Source organism: Nyctibius grandis, chromosome 9 (genome assembly GCF_013368605.1).
Source record: "Nyctibius grandis isolate bNycGra1 chromosome 9, bNycGra1.pri, whole genome shotgun sequence".
In the NCBI taxonomy this organism is placed as follows: Eukaryota; Metazoa; Chordata; class Aves; order Nyctibiiformes; family Nyctibiidae; genus Nyctibius; species Nyctibius grandis.
Window position 1 is genome coordinate 39,557,970 of NC_090666.1, and position 22,400 is coordinate 39,580,369.

Sequence of the window (22,400 nt, forward strand, 5' to 3'; positions counted from 1 at the left end):
CACTGCACCCTCAGATGGAGTTGATTTGTGTAAGGCAGGAGAGCGAAGATTAAACCCAGGTGTACAAAGCTATCTGCTCTTACATCTTCTTCAGGTCTCCCAAAGGCAGCAAGAGCACAGCTAATAGGAAAAGTGCTTTACCATCACACAACGCAGTGCGCAGTTCCAGTCCGTGATGGGAGCTGCTCTGCATATCTGTGTCTGTCTCCACTGTGGTAGCACCTGCATGCCACACTACCTCTAGTAATTCCTAAAGTGCAGCAGAAATGGGCTCTTATCCCATTCTACACTGAGGTTATATGATTAGCCCAAGGTCACTGAGCGCAAAGATGGAAATTCAGATTTTGACTTTTCTTCCATCCTCTCCAAACTAGCCCAGTTCTTCCAAGTAAGCTCCTGGCCAAACACATGGAGGTCGCAGGAGAGCAGGTCTGGCTGGCACCATGCTCCGTAGTGCTGCTCCTCCATCATCAAAGCTATGAGGGGTTTATCAGGCGGAGGCAGGGCCGTGTGAGGTGCCCAGTCTCCAAGCAATGCCACTCACCTGCAGAGCAAGCTGTGCTAGGAGCTGATCTAGCTCAGAGGATCCTTCCAGAGCATCAGAGAGAGCAGGCAAAAGCAGAAAGGAAAATAAAAGCTGGCTTTGCTGCTGTAGTGACAGCCACCCTGACGGTCATGGTCCCCCAGCATCAAATGGCATCCTTCTTCTTTCCCCACCTTTTCCTCCCTGTCGGCAGTTTCAGCTCCCGAGCTCGCACCGGCTGTGGCAATCCTCTCCATTTTGGCAATAGTTCCTGTCCTGGGAAATGTTAACGTTGGGCACCAAGGGGTTAGCAAAGTACTGTACTTCAACCAAATTAACCAGCTTCCAAGTCTGCAAATTCTGCTGCCTAGATACAGCTAATTCTCCCCAAACACTAAGTCCCGTTGTCCCCCCAGCTCCTCCTCAGGAACAGCCAACTGCAAAGCACTAGATAGCTATTATATTCATATGCATATATTACAAGCATTAGCTTGACAAGCTTGCCGATGACAGTGTCAGTCATACTTCAATTCATCCTCCTCCTGTGGTCCAAAGCTGGATTCAACGCCCATGGGCCCATGCTGGGCTCGCACGGCAGCTGAAGGGCCAAGTGCCAGTTAATCTGGAAGATATCCTTTCCAGCAACAGCACCTGACTTCCTGGCTGGCTTCCCCCAAGGTCTCCTCGGTTGTTCTGGCAGCTGGGACATGGACAATGTGCTTGGGGTTGGGTCAAGTTTTTCTCTTGGCTGCTTTGAGCTCTTTGATGCCATTTTCCTTGACTCACCCTTGATTTCAGGGAATGGTCTCTATTACATTTTCAAATAACCTGATACCCATACGAAAGGCTTTGGGGTAGGTTTTATTTTAAGTGTTATCCATTCTTACGTTTGCCTGATGCAGAAATGTAAGAATTGGTCCTAGAGCCAACCAAATCCTGGTGCTTAGCCCAGCAGTATATCGAATTTCTTTTGCATATCCAGAATGAAAATGCACAGCCTTTTTAACAGGGACAGCCAACGTACAACATACCAATGTAAGCACTCTGCTCTGTATTTTAACAGATTTCAGGAATTTGTGGGAATTCTCTCTAACGTTGGAGAGTAAAAGATCTGAAGAAACGCTCTTGCAAAAAAAATACAAATGGGAGCTTTGATAACTATAAAGTTGCTTTCTTGGACCAAGAGCCCACATTAGGAACCAAATAAAATATTTAAAGGCAAAAATCTTGCAAAGTTTCCTCCTGTGAAAGGGAAAATATGGTCTATGCTATACCAGACCTTCCTTTTGCAAAATTTGTTTAGGAGTTGCCATGAAACAAACAGCATTCAACAAAGAGCTTGACAATTTTTGTTAAAGTTGCATTTATATACATTTCTAGGAATGGCTGGTTTGATTTTTTCCTTAAATCCAAGTGTCAAGTTGCATTTCAGACCACATATAAATATAATTTTGCTCTCACATAATGCTTTTGTATCTGGTGTAATTCCATTTACTGCAGCGGTGTTACCTTTCAGTTACCCTAATGGGAACAAGAGCAGAATTACGCTGATAAAAAAAGCTGCTTACACAAAGAAAGAACACAGAAATAAATTCTTCCTCTGGCTCATTTAATATATTTGTTTGTCCAAATGGTAAAAGAGATATTAATTTCAAGAAATACTGTTTGATCAGCAAGAGTAAACACTGATATATCTTAAACTCCAAGAAGTAGTTTTTACAATTCATCAAACGACACCTAACTAACATTAAGTTTAGTCGGTCAACTAAAAGAAACAAAAAAAGGTTTCAGGTCATATAATTATACCCTTCTGTTTCCCAACTTTCTTAGAAATCTCTGTCTAAAAATAATTCCAGCATCCGGATGCCTTGAACTTATTTTAAAACATATAAAAACTCTCATTCCGTCCTTAGCCACTTTAAGGTCTTGGTGCTGGCACACAGTAATAGTGCTTAGCACTGCTATATACCGCTTTCCATCTCCAAAGCACTTTACAAACATTAGCTAATTAATCCTCACAACACCCCTGTGAGGTATGTAGGTAAGTATTGTCATCCAATTAGGTAAGTATTAAGCACCGTTATCCCACCAGATAAGTATTAAGGTCTCCCATTTTACTGGGGATGCTGAGGACAACAGGTTAAGTTACTTACCAAAGGTCACAGGGGGAGTTGTTGGAATAAAACTTGGGATGCTCTGGTTTCTCGCTGGCTATTCAGGCATCCGGGCAGCATCCGGTGCTGCTCCCTCAACAAAGGCAGCCATCGCCATCCACATGGAAATTAGGGATTTCTACACCCCTCCAAGACACAGAGTGATGAGTACAGCGTGGTGGAAAAGGTGCACCTGAGAAGCACAGCTTTGAGGTGGGCAAAGATGACATTGTCTAGAAAATGTCTCAGGAATTTTATTAAGAATAAAGGTCTTAGACCAGGGCATTTTCCTGTGGGTGCACATGGACACGCATTCAAACATATTGTCAGGCCTTGCCAAGCAAGAGCTTCTTCCCCTCACGATCTATCTTTCTTTTCCACTGTTTTGTAAAGATGGGCTCGTATTAAAGTCTCACATCCAGTCCACAAATACATAAACCAATCGATCATGTTTTGCGTCTTCTTAACATAAAAAAGTCCAACTTGAAGCCCCAGCTCAGAGGCTTCCAGGTTTGTAGGTAAGCTTGAATCCACAAATACACATGATGGGGCAAATCCCTTTTCAGAGGACCTAGAAAACAGGACTAGCCCCGCACATTCTCGGTTTCAATCTAGACTCAACAGATGTCAAGCTGGGGAAATAATATCATCCATCCCCAGAGACAATGCCAGTGTGCGCATTTGCTTCTAATTTCACTTTGCTGCTAGAGAAAAAGTGAAAGCTCCTACTGTAACTCCACGTGGAGCTGTGTTTGCAAGTTAAGAGAGTCTTGACTTGGAGTCCTATGCGTTTTGTGAAGTTACTGAATTCTAGACCAGTGTAAGAAGACCCCCCAAAAAACCAAAACTCACCCTGAGTGAGCCTGTTACAAGCTGTAATCCCAGGCAGGGCATATTGCAGGGTCTGCCCAAGGACCTGTGGTTTGCTGATACCTGAGGGACAGTCATGACTGTGCTCTGCTCAGGAACTCGGCCCTTGGCTAGCAGCAACGTCATCCTGCGGCAGCAGCCCGGGTGTGATGGCAGCTCTTCTTCTGAAGGCAAGGGACCAGCACGGCGATGCTCCGGCTCTTGCTGGAGCTGGGGCAAATCCCAAGCGTGAAAAAAAAAAAACAAACCAAACCACCTCGCCTAGATTTCAACTGAGCTGATTTATCTTTTCAAGTGGAAGGCGGTTTTAGCTGAAGTAAACGACAGAGTTTTTAGATCATTCAAAATTTATGGCAGTTTGATCCCACAGGACGTCAAACAAACACAAATGATTGCCAGGAATCCCTACAAATTGAAATAACCAAACCTTGTACGGTTCCAGCAAAAGTCTTAAACCAGTTCTAAGGAAGAAAAACAAAAACAAAAAAGGAATAAAAGAGAGAATTTTTATTTTACTCATCTACACAAAAACATCTCCAACGCAATCATATCCAGATCAAATGCACACAAAGCAGCAGCCCAAACATCTAACAACTTGCAACTCAAAAAACCTCCAACCCACAAACCAAAACCAAATAAACAAATGGAAGTGAGTCATGAAAAAAAGAAGGTAGATTCAGGTTCTGTTGCATTCTTTGGATTGGTTTTACTTTAATATCAGGCTGAAATTTAAAAAAATCTGAGAAAACTAACACAAAATGCAGGTAATAGACATATCATGTGTGTTACAGTCATGAGAGAGAAAACAGGCAACCAAAACTGTGACAAGAATGTGCTTAGTTATTATATTCTTTCAGGCTTGGTCTGCCAGCATTTTTGCCTTTTTTTTCCTACATACTGGTCTTCAGTGGCTGCCAAAAGACTTTTCATGAATTTGTGCGCTCCCGTTTCCCAAAAACAGAGGAAATGATGTTTCTCCACAACCGCAAGACTCAGCTGTAGGTTTTACACCATGATTTGTAGCTGGAAACTAACAGGGTGACATGACATCCCCTTGCCTAAATAATGAAGACCAAGCGAGTAGTGAAATTTCAGTGTGGGTTATGCAAAACGGAAGGATTAAAAAATGAAAAGAGCATTCACTTCATGTTGCTCCTTTAAAACATTATCACGTAGCTCCTTTTTTTTTTTTTCCTAACCTGACCTTTTTTTCCCAACGGTTTGTCTATAACTTAATATAACTAATTCTTTTGAAATAATGTTCACAGTTAGCATAATTGGTGTTATATAGTTCTAATGTACATTACAGAATATTCTGTCACTAGACACTAAATTGAAATTTTAAAGAAAATGATAGAAATAGCTGTAAGGGAAAAAGTACCCTTTTAAATCTAATTTGCTATGCACCGCAGTAGGGTAATGGATGCAATGAAAGTTCCTTTATTGAGTTCCCATGTCCAAAAGGTATTTAGGTAGCAAAGGATGTTAAGCAGACCCCCTGTGCTCCTCCTTTAAGTAAAGATAGCAGGAAATAAGGTATATAGGTTTGTGTCCTCCTGATTTTTATTTCCTCAGGAGTACAACTTATGCAAAGGGCACCTTAGGCTACTTGGAGGATCACAAAGGGTGCCCTCGACCCCCTCGCTGTCTGCATGAATAGAAGCATCTAAAGGATGGCTGAAGCCATACAGCGAGTTAAATCCTTCAGGTGGGTCTTTTCAAATTCCAATAGTGAGGAGTTACTGGAGAATTGGTAAGGATTTCACTAGGCCCCAGCAGGTTTGAGATCAAAAGCCCTGGTTAAATAAAAGCCTGTTGGGAAATCTTAAAACCTCTTTGTAATGTAACTTAAAAAAGTTAATACAAAGAGCCCTTAGACTGAAGCCTGTAACAGCATGAACAAAGAGTATATCAAAACTGATTCCATTAAGGGAAGGCAGACAAATAAATTCATTTAATTTAAAGAGAAATCAGATATATTACTCTGCTAAAAACTAAAAAGCATACCAGGGGAAAAAAAAAAAAAAAAAAAACGCAAACAGATTTTACAATACACAAGCACATAGAGCTGTGAATAATAGAAATATATATATATATAAAATCTATTTATAAATATCTCTCAGAACAGAGAACAGAACATTATATACACACGTATATGTTTAAGTATCAATTTATCCAATATGTGCATGTGAGTGTGTGTGTATAATTCCAGTATATACATATTTTTATCATTTATGAGGCCTCACGCTGGGCTTTCAAATCTGCGGTTAGATATATCTATATACGTATCCAGAAAAACGCAGCTGAAAGGGCCCCTACGTTCAAACTGACACAAGATATTTTTCAACCCAATTAATTAAAAAAGATGGGTGCTCATCAGTCAGCTGGCACAGGTTTGTGGGGTTTTTTTTTTTCCTCCATCATATTGCCAAAGTGTCACAGTGTTAGTTGTGCAGCATGTTTAAAACAGAAAATCTGGGACTAGGATTTAGACTTCATTTATTAGCTGACCTCTTCCTGAGCAGCCCTTATGCTTTTAACTCCCTGGGGCTCCTGCACCAAAGGTGGGGGGGTGGGAAGGGAGAGACATGGAATTACGCAGAATCATTTAGGTTGGAAAAGGCATTTAAGATCATCCTCTCAGTGATGTGCTCGAAGATCTCGTGTTGGACATTGCACAAAGCAAGCTGTCTCGTGTGCATCCTACATGCCCGGGATGGATGTGTCATGTCCATCCCCATCCTTCGGGGGGATCACGACCAGGGGTCCCTCACTTCACAACGGGGCCGGGTCACTCGGGCGCAGGATGCTCTGGCACCCTTGGAGGGAGGAGAGCGAGGTCCTGTCGCCCCATGGCTCTCACTCCCCACGATGCATAATCACTAATAATTTTGCTCCCTCCACCCTCCAAGAAAGGAAAGGGGAAGGGGGGCTGAATTTTCCTGCGTTTGTGAAGCTTTTCGTTATTATCGCGATGGGGGAGGTGTGGATACCTCTTTAGCTAAAAAGCATATTTTACTGTTGAAGAAATGGTATTCCTCTCACAGATCTCATAGCCCGGGCAGCTGGAAGATGGAGATGTATGTGTCCTACAAATGAGGGTGAACGACTGCAAAAATCAGTGTTAATGTTCTACAGGATTTTTTTTTAAAACTTTTCTCCTTATAATTAAAATCTGCCATTTTAGTTCAACAATGCTAACCCTGAGCTCATTACATTCATGTATAGTGGGGGAAAGGCATCCACTCTCATTCTCTAAACCCCCCTTCATGCTACCAACCCCTGAAACGTTGCCCCGACAGCAGGCACGAATCAGACTCTGTCCCTGTACTCTTTAAGAACAGTTTTTCTGAAGATAAGAACTCACCAAAATATCTCACATACGGTGTCTTTCATCTCAGTGAGCAGCAATAGTTTCACAACCTACACCAATGCCATTGATTTTATTTTTTTTCTTTAGACCCCTAAAATGCACAGCAATTCAAAGCCAAAGAGGTATGGTTATCATTTTAGCAATGCCATTTCTGCTCATCTTGGGTGGATCCCACCAAATTAGTACAGGGATCACTATTTATCAATGGACCATTACTCTGGGCACAAAATCACTGCAGTGTCTGCTGGAGAACTGCCGTTTGCAATGGCAAGCCCAGAAATGGGCAAAATGAAGGATGCCAGATCGAGATGGGACCATGAGGGAAAGCCAGGCAGAGGGTGTTGATATTTAGGAGATCTCGGTCTCAGTGCCGTGACTGACATCCTTGCCCTAGCAACAAGTATCTAATAATCACAGGAGATAAATGTCACTTTTGGCTCCTTGTTTGAGAGAAAATACTTCTGAAAGCACCATATCTAATAATATCAAAGGTTGTGGTGGCTTCTGCACCGCTGGCAATTTTTAGGCTGGTAGAGGATGAGGTTTTCTGGTTCAAACAGGAATTAACTGAGGGAAGTCATATGGCTTGTGTTACACACATGACACCAGATGATCCAAATAGTCCTTTCTTGGCCTTATAATCTACAAATAACCTTGTGGAGGTACTGCTCTCCTGTGGATTAGTGGCAAACCAATGCTCCTCTTGCTTGGATGAGTTCTCTGATCTAAATACTGTCCAGACCTGCATGGCCTACAGGATTTGGCTGGATCACGGTCTCAGACAGAGCCATTGCCAATTAATGCCAGACATGCAATAAACCAGGGTAGGACACGCTCTGCTTCAGGTGCTGCACGATTCTGGAGTATCATTAATAGCTATATAATGAGCCAGGTCTGAAGAAAAATAATTTTGCTATAAGGACACTAGGAAATACTAATTTATGCTTGCTACCTTTACATTACCTTGCACTGTAAAAGAGCCAGAGTATCAGACACCATTGAGCTCTTTGGCCCTGAACTAATCAGATTCATTTGCAAGAGCAGGGTATAATTATGGCCGTTTTCTACTGCACAAAATTCACGAGATTCCAGAATTACAGGGGTAACAGGACAACCTGTTCCCATATGGAACACAGAACATATGGGGTCTTGTCTATCTTGCTTGGATTACAAGGCAGAGGAAATACCTGGCTGAGCGGTGCTCAGGAATTAGCAGGTGGATGATATTACAGAGGCAAGCCGGGTCTGTATTTATTTGCGTTATAAGGATGCCTCCGAGTTCAGGTTGTTCGTGTTACATAAATGCTAAGCTTCCTCCAGACTAGCTCCACAGCCCTGATCGCTCTAAATCCTTCGCTGTGATCGGTCCACGCAGTTTTCAGAAAGCTGGGAAATCCGTGTGATGGAAACCCCTCCAAACTAGGGGTCAGCTCAAACTCGGCCACCACCTCAAAGCCAACTAGAAATATTTCTTAAATTCAGATATCCTTATTTCTGTCCCTATCTCTAACCACGCTTCGCTTTAACCCCTAGGATAATTTGCTATGTAGAAGGAAATGTGTCATTTATTAAGTCAACAACCACTTCCTTCAGTATCTACAAAAATTTCTTCTGAGGTTTCCCTTTTCAAGTGCCAATGTTATTTAGACTTGCAGGCTGAGACCATAGCAAAAGGTGGAGAAACTTACAGTCGTTACATTGATTAATCAGCTGCTGAAATTTGGCTTTCCACCATGACACCTCTGTTCCCTGAATGTGCACCCTACTGCAATGGAATCAATTTGTCTGCGCAGGCTCCAAAACCCCAGAGCCACACAATGCAAAAAGGCAATCTCCTGCCCTCTTTGACCACAATAAGCAATATTACTGAAATCACTGCTCCCGTACAAGCGTACACGACCCCGTATTTGTAGGCAGCAGAGTATGACTTCATTAAAAATCATACGCTGGGTTAGGGACGTCAAGCTTCTGCAAGGCAAGCCAGCATCCGAGCAGCGTGTGTGTGAAACTGAGAGTAAAATGGGTAATGCCTTAAACCCCACCTCTATACTGCTATTTACATACGTATCTTTCATCTGATACAGGCTTCCCCTCCAGCACCTTGAATATATCAGTCCTAAGGAAGAGGCTTTAAGTTCAAAGAGTGCCATCCCCAAATCAAAGTAGGGGGTTATCAAGTGAGGTGCACCAAGCAGTAAGACAAAACATATGCATTTTTAATAGGTAGCCTCTCCTCCCCCTGAGGAAGCCAAGAAAAGAGATGCTGTGAAGCTTCAGCAGAAAACAAGTTCAGTGGATTTATACTCAGGCTGCTACGCACAAAAACAAAACTCACAACTCTCGTACAGCTTTGCTAAATGTTTTCCAAGCACCCTTCAAAGCACGCCGGCCCCAGCCGTGGCAGTCCTATTGACCAGGTGAACTCATCTCCATGCAGCACTGAAAAAGAAGAAAGAAAATAAAAAAAGAAAAAAAAAGAAAAAAGAAAAAAAAAAGAAAAAAAGAAAAAAAGAAAAAGGCCATGAAAGAGAAACAAAAATCTCAACAGGTCTGCACGGAATTTCAGCAGCACTTTATTTATTAATGCATATGTAGCTACCATTGTGTTCCAGCTCCCAAAGACAGCTCTGTAAGGAATAGGCCACATGCTGATTGACAGCAGCCATAATTCCATACAATGAGACTGTATTAAATTGTTTGATGTGATATGATACTCATCACTTGTAACTGATCAAACATACTGCTGCATCAAACAGCATTACAATACAATCAGGCTGGATATGGTTCCTGCCAAGGCTGTTCATCACATTGCACACTTCTGCATTAAACATATCTATTAATAGCAGCCACAAACTACTCCTATCCAAATTTTTCCAGAGAATTGTACGACGTGAAATGCGCAAAGAAATCCATACATGATGCTTTGCAGTTCGAGGCAGAGCTTCCGTTGGCTGAACGCTTCGACGTGAAAGGCTTTGCTGATTTGGGGATTTTTGTAGGATACCACCAAAACTTGCAAACCTGTGCCCCAAAACAGAGATATGACATTCCAGCTACTTTTTTTTGTTGTTGTTGGATTTTTTTTCTTTCCTAAATGCAAACAAACTGGAAGGTTGAATATTTTTCGACTAAGATTTTACATTTGCCATGGTTCCCCCCAGGAGAGCTGCTCTAGCCCGCTGTCTTGCAGGAGGGAGCTGTGTTTGCTAACACTGACCCTTTTAGAGGCGGGAGACATAAATAAAAGCAGCAAATTCCTTGTCACCACCGTTCCTGCTGCAGCCATAGAGGGTGATACGCTGCAGCCCGTGGGGGACGCGATTCGCTGCGACATTACAACTGTCGGGGCTCTCTCAGATGCCGATTCTCAAATGAGCCTGGGTCTCTAGAGGGCAGAGGTCAGCTGTCCTCAAATCTGTGTGAATGCGAGATTAAGTTTATTAATCTCCCCGCTTTCACTTAAAAACCAAATTATAGGATGGTTAAAAGTTAATGCCCAGGAGCTTGTGAGATGAAGAATGCCCTCGGCTACCACTGCTAGGGGGAACACAAGGTATTCAGACCTCAAAAGGGTGTTAGAAGTTAGTGTGATGCACTGAGTATGATTTCCCCATGAATTACTGTGTGCCTTACGCCTGGTGTGCATTTTGTTTGCTGTTCTGACAGCAGCAAACGCAGCCACCCTCAGACAGGAGTGCAAGACGTGAGTTGCTGGATGGAAAGTTGTTGGCCCCAGTTCAGTTACTGGTGATTGCCCACCTTGATGTCCGAGGGGTAGAGCAGATATGCCCACTACACTGCGGGGGGGCATAACCTCAACCACAGCTCTATATATTGAATTTATACCAGTGCTCGGGTGAGATTCGAAATACCCATCTCTGCACCGACTCTCCAGCGCCCATGAAACCAAGCATGCAACGAACACGGTATTTAGCAACCTTCGAAACTGCTTCTATCAGTGTATCTCATAAAACTACTCCAGCGTGTAAAAATGGAGTGATAAATGAGTATGAGGGATCCACATAATTCCTCGTGGACAGGTATGCACATCATAATTGGACAATCTGCCCCCTTTATTGCTATCTCAGCTTGGGAGACCAAGGATCACATGGCCATGGAAAATACGAAGTAATATTCAGGAATGCATGTCTGGCTATCTGAAGCTATCCAAAAAAAAACCCAAGATTTTTTTTCGAGTTGTGAATGTATACATTTCACATTTATGAATTTTTGCAAACTGCAGTGACAGAAGGTGTCTTTTGTCCCGCTTTTCTCTCCCGTAGTGCCAGCGTGAGCAGACTAAACACATTGCATGGCAGCAAATTGTCTCTATTGATAGAACCTGCTCCACAAAGGTTACTTATGAAAGGGTATAAGGTATTTCCTTTTTCTAATTAAAAGTCTTTCAAGATAGTAACCTGTCTCAGAATGGTACCTTAAAGATCGACTTATGATGGAAAACACACAGGAGAGGGCTTTCCCACTGCGACGGCCAGTTTTCAGCAGTAACAGCTCGGTGCAGTACGTAGAGCTAAAGAAGCTGTAACTTCTATCTGGGTGTAGCTAAGTAATTCAAGATGCTGCAAGTTAAATGTAACAGTAGAAAGCAAGAAGTTCAAAAACAAAGTCCCAGGCATTTCAGCGCAGCGTATAGTATGCTACATTGTGGTATTACAGAAATTGCTAAGAGTTTGGCCACAAAACGTTTCATACTGCACCAGCATTCGGCCCGGGCTGGGTTCCAGCAAGCCCAGACATTTTTCCCTTCACCTGTGTGCTTTTTTTTTTTCCCATTTGTTAACACAAAACAAAAAACTCCCTCTGTATCAGAGAACGACAGCCCTCGTCCTGACTGCACCTCTCCATTTATTAAATCAGCGCAACCGAAAAGTCACCGCACACCAGGCAAAGATAACTGCAAATCTGTTCTTATCCTCCCCGTACCACCTGAGTGCCACTATTATTCCTCATCCTTGGGGAAAAGACCCCATATGTGAGTTTCAGAAGCCACCTCGGTAACTCCAAGCATCATTATCAATAGTAGGATGAGCTGCAGCTGGGATGCACTGCGAAGGCACGGTAATACTCGCCCTAATCTCTGCATTCATCTCACTGGCCCTCACTAGGAAGTTTAAGTACATTTACTGGGGATTCTTCAGCCCTTGAAAGGTAGGGAGACATCTATGAGGCTTGACGTACTAGCTAATTAACTTGGGTTTGGAAAAAAAAATCTTCTTATCTACTTAACTTGGAGACACTCTCTTTGTTTTTAAGCCTGCAGACTACCTTCTCTTTAAAATGCACGTTACGTACAACTCAATAGTATGGAATGTGTTATTTTTTAACAAGGACCTATTTCAACTTGGACTTAAAACTACTAACATTTGACAGAGAGGCTTTTTTTAACCACATTTGCAGAATCAGCTGAATGATAGTCTATAGCCTGTGTTTTGCAAGACAGGCTACAAAATCATCATGCTTTTGTTCTGTCCTTAAAAATCCAGGAACGTGAATGTATGAATCACTTGGAACCCCCAAATGCATACACACCCCCAAAACCTGTAAGGAGCTTAAAAAAAATCTTCCAGTTTTTGTTTCCTGGTGTCTAGAAGGAGGAAATATTGAGGCTGGGAGAAAGCGATTGAATTCGTGCCTGCAGTAGTTGGGGCACGTGAGTAGTTCATGCAGTTCTTCCGACAGCAACGCAGCTGTGAGCAAGACCCGAAACGTCCCTGCCCAGAATTAAACTGCACTAAAATTTCCTGCAAATTGCGCCAAGCAGTTTGAAATCCTCACCATATTCCTAACAGATAGAACAGTGGCATGATTGACCAAGCTTTTTTTCCTTCTTCTTCTTTTTTAAAGTACACATATGATGATGCATCATAGTTATAAACAGATGGTATTTGGCCTCCTTCCTATTCTCAACATTTGGAATTCCTAAACTATGTGAATTAAACAATAATATTTTATAAACATACAAGGGATTTTGCTCACTGCTTTGTTAACACAGAAATTATACAATGCTGACATTTATTTAAATTTTAAAAAGTAAACAAGAGTGTGTATTGAATTAAAGCAAACTAAAATCAACAGAAAGAAATATGTTCTGCGCGCACATCACCTACAACGGCACGGGCCTTTTTAGGGGAGACGTCATGGGATGAAGCACAAATTGTAGCTTAGACAGTCTGATCCTTTGTGCTCCGAAGGCTCATTTAACACCTCGCTGTAAACAACGGGTATTTATACCATAATTGGCCAGTTGACCATCAGTTGTTCATTTACTATGTAACCTGCTATTATGGAGTTAAAAGAAGTTCCTTTCTGTTGGCTTTTCTAGGAGTGAAAGTGTGTTTGCAATTTTAGTACCAACTGGATTCAGTCTAACACTTGTACTTAGTATGAGAAACATTTTCATAATACCAAAATTTGGGAGAATAGGAGTATTCCTGCCAGGAAGGGAAGAAGAAGGTATTGGTTCTTAAAAGAAGAATTCTGTTTGCTTGGTTTCCTCTTTCCTTTCCATTTTAACCCCTTTTTAGGCACCTCTCTAGCTGTGCAAAATTGAGAAGCACTTAGGTTTTAATCACTATTCCCAGGTCTGCAAAGAGGTTCTGTGATGAATAAATAATGAATCAGAGATTTTAATCAGTGTTATGATTTTTGAAAAGGCTAATTATCATTGTTTACAGACATGCCTTTCTGATGCATTGCCTTCTTGTGCCTTCCAAGCTCCAAGGGTTAAGCCCCCAGCACGCAGCCCTCCCACCCCTCCTCAGCGCCCGAACTCCTCGCCTGGGTTTTCTTTCGGGGTTTGGGGGTAATTTTGGTTTGTTTGGGGTTTGGGGGGGGATTTTTTTTATTATTATTATTATTTTTTATTTTTTTGGAGCGCGGACACCCAAACCGTAGGAGAGATGGAGCCGGGCGGCCGGAGGTGCCTAGGGCTGGGGGAAGGCTGCCCACACCCGGCAGCCGCTCCGCACCCGCGGAAAGGCCACCGCGCACGGGGAGGGGGTGTGTGTATCCTTCTCTTTGCCGGCTGTATATATAAATGGGACAAAAAAAAATCTTATTTTTAAATTAACATTATATTTTTATTATCAGTAATATTGATAATAAAAAGTGGTGGGCACCCCCCTCCCCCCCTTTGCCCCCCGACGGCGGCTGGGGGGAGCAGGCTGCGGCCCCGCCGAGCACCGCCGGCCGCGGAGCCAGGCGGAGGAGGCTGTGCTGGAGCTGCGCCGGCCTGCGCGGAGAGGCGCGGAGTGCCCGGCGGGGCCGCCCCCGCAGCGCCCTCCCCGCCTTTCACAGCATTATTATTATTATTGTTATTATTTTTGCTGTAGCTGCCCCTGGCCTCGTGTAACCCCGGTCCCCTTCTCTGCCCCCCCCTCCATCCTCTCGGCCTCGCCCGGCTGGGAAAAGCCTCTTCCCCGGGTGGGAAATGCGGTGCCACCCTCCCACTCCCCCCCCGCACCCCAGCCCCGTGTCTGATGCGCTTCGGGCAACTCCCCGGGCCGGACACGGCCCCCACCGGCAGCCGCCGCTCCCCGCGTCCTGCCGCGCATCCCTGCGCTCCCGCATCCCTGCACTCTCGCACCCCTGCGCTCCTACCGCGCATCCCTGCGCTCCCGCATCCCCGCGTCCTGCCGCGCATCCCTGCGCTCCCGCATCCCTGCACTCCCGCACCCCTGCGCTCCTACCGCGCATCCCTGCGCTCCCGCATCCCTGCACTCTCGCACCCCTGCGCTCCTGCCGCGCATCCCTGCGCTCCCGCAGCCGCATCCCTGCGCTTCCGCACCCCTCCGCTCCTGCCGCGCATCCCTGCGCTTCCGCACCCCTCCGCTCCTGCCGCGCATTCCTGAGCTCCCGCAGCCGCATCCCTGCGCTCCGCAATTCCTGCGCTCCCGCGGCCACTTCCCTGCACTGCCGCTTCCCTGCGCTCCCGCCGCGTATCCCTGCGCTCCCGCGGCCGCTCTCCGCCGCCTCCTCCCCGTTACGCGCTCGCCGCTGCTGCCGCCGCTTGCACGGAGGGCGGGTGAGAAGTTGTAACCCAGTTATCCAGCACTTGATTATCGGTTTCCAGCAACAGCTGTGTGTATTCGCTAAGAATGTAAAGAAATATCAGCAGATAATGCAGCATCGCTATTTATTACCCCATAATTAAAGTTCTGACAGTGTTTCTATTATAAAACCTTATTTGCACGGCTTCATAACTCAGAGGCAAAATTTTCCTTCAAGACGAAGCCTCGCTTACCAGACTGAATCATTTAGAAAGTATTTCAGTTAAATAAGGTTAGCCCATTAGAGGGTAAATTTCTCAAGGACTTTCATTAAGGTGCTCATTTATATCTGCAAATAAAGAATTGCAATGTCCCCCAAATCAAGGATATATACGAAGGAATTTATTTTTTTTTCTGCAAAATCAAGGATTCACAGAAAGGTTTTAATATAATTCTCTAGGAAATTATTCCCATGAAAACAATTTGTTTGAAAGAAAATGCCCTCCAGTCTTTTCCACACAAACTAGTCTCGGGCTAGTACATGAGAACCAAACTTAAAAGTGACTACGAGCAGAAATGAGACCGACTAATTCATTTCAACTGTCCTTACTGGAATGAAAAACAAAGAGTAAACAGCTTGAACGGGGAAAGGTGAATTTAATTTTCAAGGCCCTTTAACTTTTAATAATCTGAGGAACAATATGGGAGGTACATTCTACCCTCCCAGTTATCCTGATATAAATTCATTCAAGATTTATATTGGTGTAATAGAGAAGCAGAATTTGCTCCGTGATTCCTAATGAACTGCTGGCTCGGTCTTTAAAAATGCAATTAGAAAAAATCGAGCCTCCTAATTCAGAACAGCTTTGAGCTAAGTCAGAGGTCTCGACGCTGCAAACACGGACTGAAGCCGGTCTGTACCACGGCTCCTCGCGGTGCCTGAGTGGGGCGAGGAATGCTGGAAACGGGCCGCTACAAAATTCCCCAGTTATTTTAGGATTTTCTTTTCTATTATCCGGGAAAAGACAATTCTCATGTGGAATAAACCTGTGTTTCCTGTGATCTCAAATACTAAGACAAAAGGATTGTAGGATTAGGTGCCTGGCCTGCTATTGATGCAGGAGGCAAGGAGCTGTCTGGTGAGACTGGCAGGAGTCGGGAAAACCCATTTGGGTTTTAACTCTGCACCGAAACTTGCATCATAGAATCACAGAACGGTTTGGGCTGGAAGGGACCTTAAAGATCGTATCAAAGCTCTTGCGGTGGCTGTGTCAATGCAGGTGAAACAATAAATATGAAAGTAAGTCAGGGCTAATTGTATCATTTTACTCATAAGATTAGGTCTCTGCATTCACCGCTTACTCATGTGTGTAGGAACAACGGGACCGAGATCCCAGTTTGTCTCTCTGACCTTTTGAAGCGAAGGCTTTAAACGAAGCGTTGCGGAGCGGCTGCCTCGTTTCACCTTCAGAAACTGTGAGGCAAAACTCCTCAGGTTGTTTCAGGCCAAGGCGGGCTGCTGGGGGAAGGCTATCTCAGGGGAAACATCACCTCCCACGACCTGCAAGTCCTACCTCACCCACTTGCCTGAGGACCTTGAAACAGGACAGGGTGGCCCTCAACATGAGGCCAACCTGAAGGTCCTAGGAGATGCGGCAAGGACATTTCCATCCTTGCTCTACAGCAGCTGTGTATCTTCGCTAAGAATAGAAAGAAGTATCAGAAGATAATGCAGCATCGCTATTTATTACCCTGCAAGTAAAGTTCTCACAGGGTTTCTACTGTAAAACATTATTTGCAACGGTTCGTAACTCGCAGGGAAAATTTGCCATCAAGATGAATCCTCACTTACCAGACTGAGCTGGGTACAGTTAGAGTATCACTGCCCAGTAAGTAAACCAAGGCAGAGCACCACCTCGCCAAGGAGCTGGGTGAGGCCTCTGTCGGCCGTGGGCCTCCTCAGGGTGTGCACTGAGAACAGCAGGAGCCTTCGACTCCAAACCACAGAGCTTCGGTGGATCGAGTCTGCTCACCACAAGCCCTAGCGCAACATCACAGCATCTCCCTTTTATTGGCTTGGAGAATGACTCACTGTGAAACTGGAACCGATTCGCTTTAATTTTACCCTGCCTCAGTTTCCCCATCAGTAAAGACAAAAAAAATTTGCCCTTGTCAATGCAAGGTGTGATAACGTTAGTGAACATTTATGATACACTCTGATAAGAAGTGCAAGGCAGCCTTGTTACTTGGCTCTACCAAGTATGACCACCACACCTACGCATGGTGTCTTGAGAAGACCACTTCTACTCAACCCCATTAAACTCCTAGACCTGAGCTGGGCTTTGGTTAGGCAGAAATGAGGAGGATCCAGCACACAAGACAGAAGATTACTGCAAAATTACAACTCCGCAGTGCTAGGAAAATATCCAGACACTTACCGTTGGATCTCCCTTGGGTTTTTTGGTTGCTTCACGGAGTAATTTTAGAGAGAGGTACCGCATGCTCTCGCTCGTACTGAAAAAAGACAGTTCAGCATCTTGATGGCATCAGAAGGCACGAAGGCACGTGTGTGGAGGGGGACCTGACCGCACCTTTCACCTGCTGCGGACACTGCTCGGGCAAAGGACAGATGCTGATGTTTGCCTGCTGGGACGGGGAGAGGAGCTACCCCAAACCCCCACCTGCCCGCAAAGAGAGGTCTTACCAGGCTCCACCTCGTAATGCCTTACCCAGAGTCCTCTTCTTGCTTCTTCCCAGAGTGGAGCTGAAAATCTTGGAATTGTTGTAACGTTTTATTATCACTTGCAAAACAGATTCTACTTCATCAGATAGAGACACAATTGCATTCATTGACTCTGCCACAAGGATATGCATAGTGATAAACATACAGATAGATGTACACACTTACACATGAATGAGATATGCTAATTAAAAATTGCAGTGGGCACTTTATTAAAAATTTATTGTACAATCTACATCTTCAAAACATTTTACATCAACAAATATAGCAGCTTGACTGCTGGAATCATAAGTGATTTATCTTTAAAAGACTGCATTTGTAACTGGATGCAAAGATTCTTGATGAACTGCCGTTACATTTAAACTACTGGTTTTTATTGGAAGTATTTTGACTGTTATCTGTTTGTTCTCCATCCTTGTGAGAAATAAAACAAGTGTCTCGGCTTTCATTTTATCGGATAGATGGCACCACGTAGCATATTTCCCATGCTAGTTTGAATTACAGCTGTTTATCTTTCAGCTTTCTTTAAGATTAATTAAATGCAAATGTAACTCGGCGAATCAGGGGATTACCTGCCAGACCCCTTATTAATACCTTCACTTAAAAACCCCTGTGCCAGAGAGTCATTAATTTGCAAAAAAAAAAAAAAGGGAAAGTGCTAAAGCAGCCCTTTGCCTCCCAACAACGCGGCGATGGCTGCCCAATTAGTCCGGCAGCGTTCGGCTCCTCCTTTCAGGCCCTGTGGCCCTTTGAGGACACAATAAGGCTCCAATGATAACCTGGCAACCTAGGTAGAAACTCAGCCAAGTGCGAGCGTTTGAAGCTGCAGCTTGGCTGCCATCGTGTCGGCGAAAAGAAAGAATTCAGGCACCGTGTCATCCAGTACAAAGGATAAAAACAGATTCAACCGGAAATTCAATGTGGCACCACATATGGGATACATGAGTGCGGTTATACAACAGGCCACATATTTTTTTTGAACAGTCTCCTGCATGTGATGCCGAGGACATGTGTAACCATCATAACGTCTCTAAGAATCTGTATTTAATTTGAGCTGGGGTGGTGGCAGGGATTGGAGATCTGAAGCCGCCACAGGTTTGTGGCAGATGGCTCTGTGTCAGCTATGACAAGCAGCCAGGCTCGGCTTCCTCTGCAGATTTTCTTTTCTCTCTGATCAGGTAAATATGGGCACACTCTGGAAACTTCCACAATTCTGCCTGAGGCTGCAAGTTTGTGACTTAGCCCCATCTGTCACAAATCTTCCCTCGGTTCTGCCGCGAGCAGAGACCTGAATTTACCGCCGAGCGCTGCCCAAGAAAACCCAGCCGTCTCGCCCTACGAGGAAGCAGAGGAGAGAAGCGCGCGAAGCCGCATTAGATGCCGTCACGCGAAGAGGGACGTCTCGAGCGCGGGAAGGAGCGCGGCTCCGTGCCGAAATGCTCTGCAGCACCTGGGGTTTTGGAAGTGAGTTGGCCAGAGAACGCTTACGCGGCATTATTTGGAAACGGGGTGAATTCAGCATCTTATTTCAAGACAGGTAAGGTGGACGGCAGCCCCAGGCTGTTGGCTCCTGGGTGAGCACATGATTTGACACGTCAAGGACTGAACACCCACGGGGACCGACCTGCCCCTCTCACCCTCAGACATGGCAGAACCACAAACTGGCACGAGCGAGGGCCTAATTCTCCTGCTTGACCACCATCAGTCTGGCTTCTGGGCTTTATTTCAGACTAACCTTGGAGAGAATAAACTAAACTCCTTTTTTTTCGAGGTGCTAACTCTACAAAGGTCTGGACATTGTTTCTTTCAAGGAACAGTGATTCAGTCAACAGTTCCTAAATATGCAGAGATAAAACCATCAAGAGAAGTAAAGTTTTCACATAAAGCAGGATCTCCCCATGAAGAACAGGCAGCATAATAAGATGTCAGTAGCAGTACAATATTCTTTACGATATAATCAACTTTTTTCTTTCTTGTGTCCTAAGATCAGAACTGAAGTAATTAATATCTACTCTGCCATCATTAGACTTCAGAGTTAATCTTTACAATTTAGTAAGGACTGTTCATCCATTCAGACCTGCTGTTTCAGGACAGCTGGAGTTCAAGGAGACAGTACTGACTTGGCGTACATTTCGTGCACTTTTAAAAAAATTACCTTAACAAAATTAAGAATTGGAGACTATTATTCAGCACAAAACTGAGATTTGGCAGGCAAGACAGCAAAGCGATTTACAGAGCTAATTTGTACCGGGTCAGCTTTACTCTGTGACCCAGCTCCTTCCCTCTGTAAGTGAGTACTGGGTAAGAATTAACGTGGAAAGCAGCTTGTAGTAATTGCTTTTGGAGCTCAACTTTTGAACTCCAAGCACCTTTGGAAACCATCAAAAGACAGCATTGGTTTAGACGAACTGGGTGCACTGCGAGGCCCGAGCCAGAGCTCTGTAATACGCCTCAGCAGAGTAGCAGTATTTCCCTGAACAAACTGCAGTTTCTTATATCAGCCTTTTAAAACTCATTTCATTCTTTCTGTCTTGAAACAGAAAAACATCAAATGTTGGATGCAAGTCTACGTTAAGATATGCTGGTGGGTACCTTGCACAGGATGGTTCAGAACACACTGACCAACTACAACAGTAGGAAAACATTTTCAGGCTTTCTTTCTCAAGGTAAGTTGAACAAACTTTACTGAAAAAGTAAGTGTTCATGCTTTTTGCAGCTCTTTCAAAGTCAATTCTCTTTCCTTTGACCCATTTCTCCACCTACTGTTTTGCAGCGGCTGCGGTTCATCTGCCAGTTTTGATTTACTTTCTCAAACTAAACTGGAAACTATCTAATGTTGTTATAATAACAAGTTCAAGTCCTGGTGTTTGTGCTGAAAGATGCACACATAACTGCTTTCTTAATGAATGCTTTCTTCCTGCTCTACAAGTGCAGCCAACTGCTACGAGCTGTAGACCAACATTTTCAGAGAGCTGAAATCTCCTCTATGCACATCTGAGAGCCAAGAGCAAGGCAAGTCTTGGGAGAAGGTCAAGTGCAGGCCACATACATATATATATATAATATACATACTTTTATATATGTCTACATAAATATATATTATGTCTATATACGCATGGTTGGATCCCAGAACGACCTAGTAGGTGACTTCAACAGCCTACCTGCTAGCTCACTTCTTCCACAGTGAAGATCCACATTACCTAGCAGACCTCATTCTGCCACAGCCACTTCCAGACCCACATGCTGCTTGAAGACCTAAGACTGACCCAAAATGCTTAAATTGTGTCCCACAGTCCAGCAGATCTTCCCACCTGTGCAAACCTCCCAAGCTAGCTGGATTTCACCTGTATCAGCCATACATATGGGAATGAAAGATGCCAAGACTTCAGTCTAACCTGGATGCAACCCTGAGCAACTTAATCCAACCTTGAAGTTAGATCCTACTTCGAAGCTGGCCCTGCTTTGAGCAGAGGCTGACCAGATGACCTCCAGAGGTACCTTCCTTAATTACTCTATGATTCTATGTTCTAAATAAGTAAGCAAAATTTTCTTTCACATAAGAAATCCTTGTTACATACATTTTACTCAGGATCCCATGCCTAAGCACTGAAACAGAGACGGGAGAGCATGGACACAGCACGCTGCACTCCCAAGTTCCCAGGCTGCTGTAACCTTCCCATGCAATCTCTGAGAAGCAGATCCAACCACCTCTGAAACCACTTTAAATTACGCTCACTGGAAACCAAGCATCTCAAGAGGCAAATACAAGTTTCCCACTTGTGCTTCCAACCTCCTTCTAGCCTGCACCTAATGCTAACCAGGTAGAAGCACGAATACAATACAACACCTTCTTTTTTCTCTGCAAAGATGCTCTGCTGATGAACAGAAAGCCAGCAGGATGGATGGAAATATCTGTACTATTTGCATACCCTATAAAAGCTCTAAATTAACTTTATCAGCTCAGGACAAAAGATCTGGAGAACACTGTAAGCAAACATCTGCTCAATATACATTCGCCATTAAAAAGTAAACAGGAGGTTTGGCTCCATAAGGAACAGGTTGAAAATTATCAGAGTACAACACATCACACAAACCGATGGCATGGCCTAGAATACTCTGTAAAGCAATGATCACACCAGGACAAAAACAGCTCTCAAGCAGCAAAATGGCTTGAATGATGAGAGATTAGAATATAAATATGGAATAACATTCTCGAAGAGAGACTGAAAAGATTGGGATACTGTAAGTGTTTGACGAATGTTTATAAAATAATGAATGGTACAGAAAAGATGGATGGGGAGCTTCTGCTTCCAGGCGACAAACTCCAGAATGAGAAGACACTCAAGGCAACTGAAGGTGGGGAAACCCTGAGCCAAGTGAAGGCTGTGCTTTTAACGCCGTCTGTGAACATACGATGAACCGCTTTGCCACAGGAAGATGTGAAAGACAAGAACAGGGGCTTCCAAGGGCCTGAATGTCAAATGGACAACTATTATGTACAGCCTGGCAACACTTACTACTAAAAGGTTATGGAAGACGATAAAATCTCCAAGTCCAGGGTTAGGACCAACCTCTAACTCTAAAAGACAAAGAGAAGACCGTTAACACCCTATTTCTACCTGTATCAGCCTTCTCCCAAATATCCAGTGCTCACCACTACCAAAACCATGGCATCGAACACCCGGCGTGCTGATCCAGCGTGGCAGTTGGCATCCCTTTGGACAAACAAATT

General features: G+C 44.2%; 1 protein-coding gene across 15 annotated transcripts in view; it reads right to left on the reverse strand.

Moving 5' to 3' along the window:
- Window positions 1–22,400, reverse strand: part of GTDC1 (glycosyltransferase like domain containing 1) — a 217,474-nt gene that overhangs the window by 11,131 nt on the left and 183,943 nt on the right. For 7 of the 15 annotated variants that reach the window (XM_068407973.1, XM_068407979.1, XM_068407967.1 and 4 more), the window contains one exon: window positions 21,812–22,138. The exons of 2 other annotated variants lie outside the window; for them this stretch is intronic. In XM_068407973.1, the coding sequence (XP_068264074.1) occupies window positions 22,010–22,138 (129 nt within the window). In that variant the 3' untranslated portion in view covers window positions 21,812–22,009. Of the gene's footprint in view, window positions 1–9,162; window positions 9,359–17,876; window positions 19,004–21,811; window positions 22,139–22,400 lie in introns of those variants that run through there. 6 more of the 15 variants (XM_068407983.1, XM_068407975.1, XM_068407987.1 and 3 more) reach the window with 4 other exon arrangements.